The sequence below is a fragment of the Oncorhynchus nerka genome, linkage group LG27 (genome assembly GCF_034236695.1).
Source record: "Oncorhynchus nerka isolate Pitt River linkage group LG27, Oner_Uvic_2.0, whole genome shotgun sequence".
Classification (NCBI taxonomy): Eukaryota; Metazoa; Chordata; class Actinopteri; order Salmoniformes; family Salmonidae; genus Oncorhynchus; species Oncorhynchus nerka.
In genome coordinates, this window is record NC_088422.1 from 97,675,924 (window position 1) to 97,686,971 (window position 11,048).

At 39.8% G+C, this 11,048-nt stretch overlaps 1 protein-coding gene across 1 annotated transcript in view; it reads left to right on the top strand.

Moving 5' to 3' along the window:
- The window catches only part of LOC135565137 (long-chain fatty acid transport protein 2-like), a 36,696-nt gene extending 27,435 nt beyond the window's left edge, over nucleotides 1–9,261 (top strand). The window contains exons 2-6 of the mRNA XM_065011196.1: nucleotides 2,835–2,925; nucleotides 3,216–3,411; nucleotides 4,619–4,716; nucleotides 6,943–7,073; nucleotides 8,258–9,261. Of these exons, the coding sequence (XP_064867268.1) occupies nucleotides 2,835–2,925; nucleotides 3,216–3,411; nucleotides 4,619–4,716; nucleotides 6,943–7,073; nucleotides 8,258–8,434 (693 nt within the window). The 3' untranslated portion in view covers nucleotides 8,435–9,261. The remainder of the gene's footprint in view (nucleotides 1–2,834; nucleotides 2,926–3,215; nucleotides 3,412–4,618; nucleotides 4,717–6,942; nucleotides 7,074–8,257) is intronic.
- Nucleotides 9,262–11,048: the final 1,787 nt, after the last annotated feature.

The window sequence follows — 11,048 nt, forward strand, 5'->3', positions numbered from 1 at the left end:
GATCATGATGTCTCTCTTATAGAATCTGTTTCACTATGTTCTGATCATGATGTCTCTCCTGTCTCTTATATAATCTGTTTCACTATGTTCTGATTATGATGTCTCTCTTATAGAATCTGTTCCACTATGTTCTGATCATGATGTCTCTCCTGTCTCTTATAGAATCTGTTTCACTATGTTCTGATCATGATGTCTCTCCTGTCTCTTATAGAATCTGTTTCACTATGTTCTGATTATGATGTCTCTCTTATAGAATCTGTTCCACTATGTTCTGATCATGATGTCTCTCCTGTCTCTCTTATAGAATCTGTTCCACTATGTTCTGATCATGATGTCTCTCCTGTCTCTTATAGAAGCTGTTCCACTATGTTCTGATCATGATGTCTCTCCTGTCTCTTATAGAATCTGTTTCACTATGTTCTGATCATGATGTCTCTCCTGTCTCTCTTATAGAATCTGTTTCACTATGTTCTGATCATGATGTCTCTCCTGTCTCTTATAGAAGCTGTTTCACTAAGTTCTGATCATGATGTCTCTCCTGTCTCTTATAGAATCTGTTTCACTATGTTCTGATCATGATGTCTCTCTTATAGAATCTGTTTCACTATGTTCTGATCATGATGTCTCTCCTGTCTCTTATAGAATCTGTTTCACTATGTTCTGATCATGATGTCTCTCTTATAGAATCTGTTTCACTATGTTCTGATCATGATGTCTCTCTTATAGAATCTGTTTCACTATGTTCTGATCATGATGTCTCTTATAGAATCTGTTTCACTATGTTCTGATCATGATGTCTTTCCTGTCTCTTATAGAAGCTGTTTCACTATGTTCTGATCATGATGTCTCTCCTGTCTCTTATAGAATCTGTTTCACTATGTTCTGATCATGATGTCTCTCCTGTCTCTTATAGAATCTGTTTCACTATGTTCTGATCATGATGTCTCTCCTGTCTCTTATAGAATCTGTTTCACTATGTTCTGATCATGATGTCTTTCCCTGTCTCTTATAGAATCTGTTTCACTATGTTCTGATCATGATGTCTCTCCTGTCTCTTATAGAATCTGTTTCACTATGTTCTGATTGATGATGTCTCTCCTGTCTCTTATAGAATCTGTTTCACTATGTTCTGATCATGATGTCTTTCCTCTCTTATAGAATCTGTTTCACTATGTTCTGATCATGATGTCTCTCTTATAGAATCTGTTTCACTATGTTCTGATCATGATGTCTCTCCTGTCTCTTATAGAATCTGTTCTGTTTCACTATGTTCTGATCATGATGTCTCTCTTATAGAATCTCCTGTCTCATATAGAATCTGTTTCACTATGTTCTGATCATGATGTCTCTATGTTCCATGATGTCTCTCTTATAGAATCTGTTCCACTATGTTCTGATCATGATGTCTCTCCTGTCTCTATAGAATCTGTTTCACTATGTTCTGATCATGATGTCTCTCCTGTCTTATCTGTTTCATATGTTCTGATCATGATGTCTCTCCTGTCTCTTATAGAATCTGTTTCACTATGTTCTGATCATGATGTCTCTCTTATAGAATCTGTTTCACTATGTTCTGATCATGATGTCTCTCTTATAGAATCTGTTTCACTATGTTCTGATCATGATGTCTCTCCTGTCTCTTATAGAATCTGTTTCACTATGTTCTGATCATGATGTCTCTCCTGTCTCTTATATAATCTGTTTCACTATGTTCTGATCATGATGTCTCTCTTATAGAATCTGTTTCACTATGTTCTGATCATGATGTCTCCTCTCTTATAGTCTCACTATGTTCTGATATGATGTCTGTCTCTGTTTCACTATGTTCTGATCATGATGTCTCTCCTGTCTCTTATAGAATCTGTTTCACTATGTTCTGATCATGATGTCTCTCCTGTCTCTTATAGAATCTGTTTCACTATGTTCTGATCATGATGTCTCTGTCTCTTATAGAATCTGTTCCACTGTTCTGATCATGACTCCTGTCTTATAGAATCTGATGTTCTGATCATGATGTCTCTCCTGTCTCTTATAGAATCTGTTTCACTATGTTCTGATCATGATGTCTCTCCTGTCTCTTATAGAATCTGTTTCACTATGTTCTGATCATGATGTCTCTCCTGTCTCTCTTATAGAATCTGTTTCACTATGTTCTGATCATGATGTCTCTCCTGTCTCTTATAGAATCTGTTTCACTATGTTCTGATCATGATGTCTCTCTTATAGAAGCTGAATCTCTCTTATAGAATCTGTTTCACTATGTTCTGATCACGATGTCTCTCCTGTCTCTTATAGAATCTGTTTCACTATGTTCTGATCATGATGTCTCTCCTGTCTCTTATAGAATCTGTTTCACTATGTTCTGATCATGATGTCTCTCTTATAGAATCTGTTTCACTATGTTCTGATCATGATGTCTCTCCTGTCTCTTATAGAATCTGTTTCACTATGTTCTGATCATGATGTCTCTCTTATAGAATCTGTTTCACTATGTTCTGATCATGATGTCTCTCCTGTCTCTTATAGAATCTGTTTCACTATGTTCTGATCATGATGTCTCTCTTATATAATCTGTTTCACTATGTTCTGATCATGATGTCTCTTATCTGTTCCACTGATCATGATGTCTCTCCTGTCTCTAATAGAATCTGTTTCACTATGTTCTGATCATGATGTATCTCCTGTCTCTAATAGAATCTGTTTCACTATGTTCTGATCATGATGTCTCTCTTATAGAATCTGTTTCACTATGTTCTGATCATGATGTCTCTCCTGTCTCTTATAGAATATGTTCCACTATGTTCTGATCATGATGTCTCTCCTGTCTATTATAGAAGCTGTTTCCTTATGCTCTGATTAAATATGACACAGAGAGAGATGAACCAATCAGAGACTCTACCGGACTGTGTGTAGAAGCTCCTAAAGGTGAGATGCTCTTTCATAGGTGTGTTAGTATTGGCCTTTATTTAACCAGGGAGGTTACTGTGGACACATTCTGGTGTACAATAATGACCTGAAAATCACACACATCTCAATGTACATTATGTTATTCATGTGTGGGTGTATAGCCCGTTCCCTAAGGAAGAGACAGGACTGTTGGTGTGGGTATACATTATGGTGTGTGTGTGTGTGTGTGTGGTGTGTGAGTGGTGTGTGTGTGTGTGTGTGTGTGTGTGTGTGTGTGTGTGTGTGTGTGTGTGTGTGTCTTCCTGAAGATGAAACAGGACTGTTGGTGTGCCAGATCACGGGCATCGCTCCTTTTGTTGGATACGCTAACAGCCAGCAGACAGAGAAGAAGAGACTGAGAGACGTGTTTCAGAAAGGAGATCTGTACTTTAACAGTGGAGACCTGCTGAAGATAGGCCAGGACAACTTTATTTACTTTCAGGATCGAGTCGGAGATACATTCAGGTACGTATTCTGACCTACAGTATGGCATTATATTTAGTTGAGTTGTATTGACCCCTACAGGTGGAAGGGAGAGCATATATTATATTATATTTAGTTTAGTTGAATTGACCCCTACAGGTGGAAGGGAGAGCATATATTATGTTATATTTAGTTGAGTTATATTGACCCCTACAGGTGGAAGGGAGAGAATCTATTATATTTAGTTGACTTGTATTGACCCCTACAGGTGGAAGGGAGAGAATCTATTATATTATATTTAGTTGACTTGTATTGACCCCTACAGGTGGAAGGGAGAGAACATATTATATTATATTTAGTTGAGTTATATTGACCCCTACAGGTGGAAGGGAGAGCATATATTATATTATATTTAGTTGAGTTATATTGACCCCTACAGGTGGAAGGGAGAGAACATATTATATTTAGTTGAGTTGAATTGACCCCTACAGGTGGAAGGGAGAGAATCTATTATATTTAGTTGACTTGTATTGACCCCTACAGGTGGAAGGGAGAGCATATATTATATTATATTTAGTTGACTTGTATTGACCCCTACAGGTGGAAGGGAGAGCATATATTATATTATATTTAGTTGACTTGTATTGACCCCTACAGGTGGAAGGGAGAGAATATATTATATTATATTTAGTTGACTTGTATTGACCCCTACAGTTGGAAGGGAGAGAACATATTATATTATATTTAGATGAGTTATATTGACCCCTACAGGTGGAAGGGAGAGAACATATTATATTTAGTAGAGTTGAATTGACCCCTACAGGTGGAAGGGAGATAATCTATTATATTTAGTTGAGTTGACCCCTACAGGTGGAAGGGAGAGCATCTATTATATTATATTTAGTTGAGTTGAATTGACCCCTACAGGTGGAAGGGAGAGAATATATTATATTTAGTTGAGTTGAATTGACCCCTACAGGTGGAAGGGAGAGAATATATTATATTTAGTTGAGTTGAATTGACCCCTACAGGTGGAAGGGAGAGAATATATTATATCATATTTAGTTGAGTTATATTGACCCCTGCAGGTGGAAGGGAGAGAACATATTATATTTAGTTGAGTTGTATTGACCCCTACAGGTGGAAGGGAGAGAATATATTATATTTAGTTGAGTTGAATTGACCCCTACAGGTGGAAGGGAGACAACATATTATATTATATTTAGTTGACTTGTATTGACCCCTACAGGTGGAAAGGAGAGAATGTGGCCACAACTGAAGTAGCTGACATCCTCACCCTGATAGACTTTGTCCAAGAGGCAAATGTCTACGGTGTTCAAGTACCAGGTAAATCTAACCCTAACCTTAATCCAATGACCAGGTAAATCTAACCCTAACCTTAATCCAAGGACCAGGTAAATCTAACCCTAACCTTAATCCAAGGACCAGGTAAATCTAACCCTAACCTTAATCCAAGTACCAGGTAAATCTAACCCTGACCATATCCAAGTACCAGGTAAATCTAACCCTAACCTTAATCCAAGGACCAGGTAAATCTAACCCTAACCTTAATCCAAGTACCAGGTAAATCTAACCCTAACCTTAATCCAAGGACCAGGTAAATCTAACCCTAACCTTAATCCAAGTACCAGGTAAATATAACCCTAACCTTAATCCAAGGACCAGGTAAATCTAACCCTAACCTTAATCCAAGTAGCAGGGAACCCTAACCCTAACCTTAATCCAAGTACCAGGTAAATCTAACCCTAACCTTAATCCAAGGACCAGGTAAATCTAACCCTAACCTTAATCCAAGTAGCAGGGAACCCTAACCTTAATCCAAGTACGAGATAAATCTAACCTTAATCCAAGTACCAGGTAAATCTAACCCTAACCTTAATCCAAGTACCAGGTACATCTAACCCTAACCTTAATCCAAGTACCAGGTAAATCTAACCCTAACCTTAATCCAAGGACCAGGTAAATCTAACCCTAACCTTAATCCAAGTACCAGGTAAATCTAACCCTAACCTTAATCCAAGTACCAGGTACATCTAACCCTAACCTTAATCCAAGTACCAGGTAAATCTAACCCTAACCTTAATCCAAGGACCAGGTAAATCTAACCCTAACCTTAATCCAAGTACCAGGTAAATCTAACCCTAACCTTAATCCAAGTACCAGGTAAATCTAACCCTAACCTTAATCCAATCCAAGTACCAGGTTACATTTAAGTCATTTAACAGTACCAGGTAACATCAGGTAATCTAACCCCTAACCTTAATCCAAGTACCAGGTAAATCTAACCCTAACCTTAATCCAAGTACCAGGTAAATCTAACCCTAACCTTAATCCAAGTACCAGGTAAATCTAACCCTTAATAACCTTAATCCAAGTACCAGGTAAATCTAACCCTAACCTTAATCCAAGTAGTAAAGGGAACCCTAACCTTAATCCAGGTAAATCTAACCCTAACCTTAATCCAAGTACCAGGTATCTAATAACCTTAATCTCTTAATCCAAGTACCAGGTAAATCTAACCTTAACCCTAACCTTAATCTACATTACATTACATTTAAGTCATTTAGCAGTACCAGGTACATCTAATCTTAATCCAAGTACCAGGTAAATCTAACCCTAACCTTATCCAAGTACCAGGTAAATCTAACCTTAATCCAAGTACCAGGTCTAACCCTAACCTTATCCAAGTACCAGGTAAATCTAACCCTAACCTTAATCCAAGTAGCAGGGAACCCTAACCTTAATCCAAGTACCAGATAAATCTAACCTTAATCCAAGTACCAGGTAAATCTAACCCTAACCTTATCCAAGTACCAGGTAAATCTAACCCTAACCTTAATCCAAGTACCAGGGAACCCTAACCTTAATCTAAGTACCAGATAAATCTAACCTTAATCCAAGTACCAGGTAAATCTAACCCTAACCTTAATCCAAGTAGCAGGGAACCCTAACCTTAATCTAAGTACCAGATAAATCTAACCTTAATCCAAGTACCAGGTAAATCTAACCCTAACCTTAATCCAAGTAGCAGGGAACCCTAACCTTAATCTAAGTACCAGATAAGTCTAACCTTAATCCAAGTACCAGGTAAACCTAACCCTAACCTTAATCCAAGTAGCAGGGAACCCTAACCTTTACTTTAACATCAAACAGTACAATAATCCCCATAATAATCTGTCAGTTTAAACTAGAGATATCTTGCATTGGCGTCTCAATCCACCACATCCACCGATGTCGCACTTCTGCATCTTCAGTCATCGGTGACGGAGCGGTGTTGTCAGACCAATAGGACAGGCACTTCAGAACAAACTTGTCATTCAATGTGTTTGAATGGGCTAATAGCAGTAAAATCAGTGTTTTTTCTATCTTTTTTTATACTTCAAGGAGTCTTAGAATTCTAAATCAAATAGATAAATGAACATTGGTATGACCTTCTTAAAACAATTCCATATAGTTTAGTGGAACTTTAAAATACAGTAAGTGTCGTCACCGTATGATGCGTTCTGATTGTTTAGTTGTTGGAATGAGGGATTGTTGTATTCTGTCTCCAAGGCAACGAGGGGAGGATAGGAATGGCTGCCGTCACGGTGAAGGGGGGAGAACAGTTTGATGGCAACAAAACGTTCAGCCATGTAGCCAGCTACCTACCGGCGTATGCACGGCCACGCTTCATACGCATCCAGGTAACTATTCAAAAGTCTTTCTTCCTTATATTTACATCATTAATTGTAGACAATTCATGTTATTATTGATTTGAAAGTAGAATTTAAAAAATGTTGGCTTTTGTTTCAACCTCCGGGTTGAAAAACGCTATGTGGGAGCATATCGGAGTGTGTGGACTCTTTTTGTGGTTATGAGATCAGGGGGTTATCTGGATCAAAAATGAACGTAAGTGCTGGACGTGGCAGGGAGCGCTATCAGCCCGTCGGCTTGGCTGCATTTTGGAGACAATGTTAGAGGCACCCCATCTTGGTGATGTAGAGAAATATTTGCATTTTGAAGTCAATTTCCTACAATTCTGCACGTCTCAATGGAGCTGAAACAAGTTTTTGCAGTTTTAAAGCTAATTTCCTTCAATTCTAGGCATTTAGTTCAATGCTGTGTTCTTTTGTTCAACCTAAAAACACAATCTATACGATCCAGGCTGTATCACATCCGGCCGTGATTGGGAGTCCCATAGAGGGGCGCACAATTGGCCCAGGTTTGGCTGGGGTAGGCCCTCATTGTAAATATCAATTTGTTCTTAACTGACTTGCCTCGTTAAATAAATCTTACATGTAAAAAATAAAACAAATCTATAATGCTAAATTCATTGTTTTTGTAATGTTCTATTCTCCCTGACTGTCTAGCTTTTATTTTGGTTATTGTTAGTTCTCAAAAGATTATATTACTGAAAAATAATATTTTACTCGTTTAAGTTTACACTGAAATGTTTTTTTTCACCCCAAAAAGGTATTTAAAAATACATTTTTACACTGTTTGGACTTAGTCGACCAGAAGAACCGCTTAGGCGGCCCGCCCAAGGATTTCAATGGCAGAAAAATCCCTGGAGATGAATAGTGAATAGTCCACTGAGCCAAAAGCCTGTGTGTGTTTACATGTCTCTCTATGCCCCCTCTCTCTCTGTCTGTCTGTCTGTCTGTCTGTCTGTCTGTCTGTCTGTCTGTCTGTCTGTCTGTCTGTCTGTCTGTCTGTCTGTCTGTCTGTCTGTCTGTCTGTCTGTCTGTTTGTCTGTGTCTCTGTCTGTCTGTCTGTCTGTCTGTCTGTCTGTCTGTCTGTCTGTCTGTCTGTCTGTCTGTCTGTCTGTCTGTCTGTCTGTCTGTCTGTCTGTCTGTGTCTGTCTGTCTGTGTCTCCCCATCCATCCAGAATGCGGTGGAGATGACGGGGACCTTCAAGCAGATGAAGGTGAGGTTAGTGGAGGAAGGTTTCGACCCGGCAGGCATCACAGACCCTCTGTACATCCTACAGGAGAGAAATCAGAGTTACACACCAATGACAGGCCAGATCTACGGCTCTATAGTGGCAGGCAGCATCAAGCTGTGAACAGATCTGTGGTGATACTACTCCTGGGTCCTATTCATTAGGGCATGCAATTGAAAACGTTTCAAAAATGTTTTGCAACGGAAAACAAAAATGAGCATTACTTAGTCCCTCCCTGTTTTAGTCCACGCCAGCCCTCATTCTTTTCCTGCGGCATCGTCTGAGACCGGCCACCCGGACAGCTAATGAAACTTAGGAGTATTTCTGTCAGTAATAAAGCTCTTTTGTGTGGAAAATCTAATTCTGATTGGCTGGGCCTGTGTTAAAGTGATTTAAATGTTGACCGATAATGATTAAATAATTCCACTCTGAAACCTTATAACTGTATGAAATTGATTAGAATCATACAATTATTATCTGATGGTTTTGTGTAGTTTTAGTCAGTAAAATTATAAATCTGTGAGTGTAGTTTTAGTCAGAATTAGGGTTAAACAATATATCTGTACAATGTGTCTTTATAGTATCTTAAACACAGACTCTCTGAGCAAAATGCAGTGCCGACCTGGGAGAGGACAGGGAGTACTTCTCAAGGTCTCCCTAATCTTTGTCGGCTGGGTAATGATACAGTATGTGTGTAGGATACCTACTGTTTGTGTGTGGAAGTATGTGTGTAGGATACCTACTGTTTGTGTGTGGAAGTATGTGCGTAGGATACCTACTGTTTGTGTGTGGAAGTATGTGCGTAGGATTCCTACTGTTTGTGTGTGGAAGTATGTGCGTAGGATACCAACTGTTTGTATGTGAATGTAAGTGCATAAGGAGCCAGTATAAAATGAATGGTTTTGTACAACGGACCAGCGCTCTCATGAATAAACATTTTGACTATCATAGCTGGGCCTCTGTCTGTTTCAATCAACCAGTATCTTACAAATTCTGGGTTGCAGACTGAGTAGTTTAATTGAATTGGGTTTTGAACATTGAGAACATAATTCTCGTGACAGCCTGGGCCTGGCTCCCAAGTGGGTGGGCCTATGCCCTCCTAGGCCCATCCATGGCTAGCCTACACCTTGACCAGGGGTCAGAGAGAAGATATCACATCTATATAGACTAGGTAGAGCCTACAACTTGACCAGGGGTCAGAGAGCAGATATTCCATCTATATAGACTAGGTAGAGCCTACACCTTGTCCAGGTGTCAGAGAGCAGATATTCCATCTATATAGACTAGGTAGAGCCTACACCTTGTCCAGGGGTCAGGGAGCAGATATTACATCTATATAGACTAGGTAGAGCCTACACCTTGTCCAGGGGTCAGAGAGCAGATATTACATCTATATAGACTAGGTAGAGCCTACACCTTGTCCAGGGGTCAGAGAGCAGATATTACATCTATATAGACTAGGTAGAGCCTACACCTTGTCCAGGGGTCAGAGAGCAGATATTCCATCTATATAGACTAGGTAGAGCCTACACCTTGACCAGGGGTCAGAGAGCAGATATTCCATCTATATAGACCAGGTAAAGCCTACACTTTGTCCAGGGGTCAGGGAGCAGATATTCCATCTATATAGACTAGGTAGAGCCTACACCTTGTCCAGGGGTCAGAGAGCAGATATTCCATCTATATAGACTAGGTAGAGCCTACACCTTGTCCAGGGGTCAGAGAGCAGATATTACATCTATATAGACTAGGTAGAGCCTACACCTTGTCCAGGGGTCAGAGAGCAGATATTACATCTATATAGACTAGGTAGAGCCTACACCTTGTCCAGGTGTCAGAGAGCAGATATTCCATCTATATAGACTAGGTAGAGCCTACACCTTGTCCAGCGGTCAGAGAGAAGATATCACATCTATATAGACTAGGTAGAGCCTACACCTTGTCCAGGGGTCAGAGAGCAGATATTACATCTATATAGACTAGGTAGAGCCTACACCTTGTCCAGGGGTCAGAGAGAAGATATTACATCTATATAGACTAGGTAGAGCCTACACCTTGTCCAGGGGTCAGAGAGAAGATATCACATCTATATAGACTAGGTAGAGCCTACACCTTGTCCAGGGGTCAGAGAGAAGATATCACATCTATATAGACTAGGTAGAGCCTACACCTTGTCCAGGGGTCAGAGAGCAGATATTACATCTATATAGATTAGGTAGAGCCTACACCTTGTCCAGGGGTCAGGGAGCAGATATCACATCTATATAGACTAGGTAGAGCCTACACCTTGTCCAGGGGTCAGAGAGCAGATATTACATCTATATAGACTAGGTAGAGCCTACACCTTGTCCAGGGGTCAGAGAGCAGATATTACATCTATATAGACTAGGTAGAGCCTACACCTTGTCCAGGTGTCAGAGAGCAGATATTCCATCTATATAGACTAGGTAGAGCCTACACCTTGACCAGGGGTCAGAGAGCAGATATTCCATCTATATAGACTAGGTAGAGCCTACACCTTGTCCAGGGGTCAGAGAGCAGATATTACATCTATATAGACTAGGTAAAGCCTACACCTTGTCCAGGGGTCAGAGAGAAGATATTACATCTATATAGACTAGGTAAAGCCTACACCTTGTCCAGGGGTCAGAGAGCAGATATTCCATCTATATAGACTAGGTAAAGCCTACACCTTGTCCAGGGGTCAGGGAGCAGATATCACATCTATATAGACTAG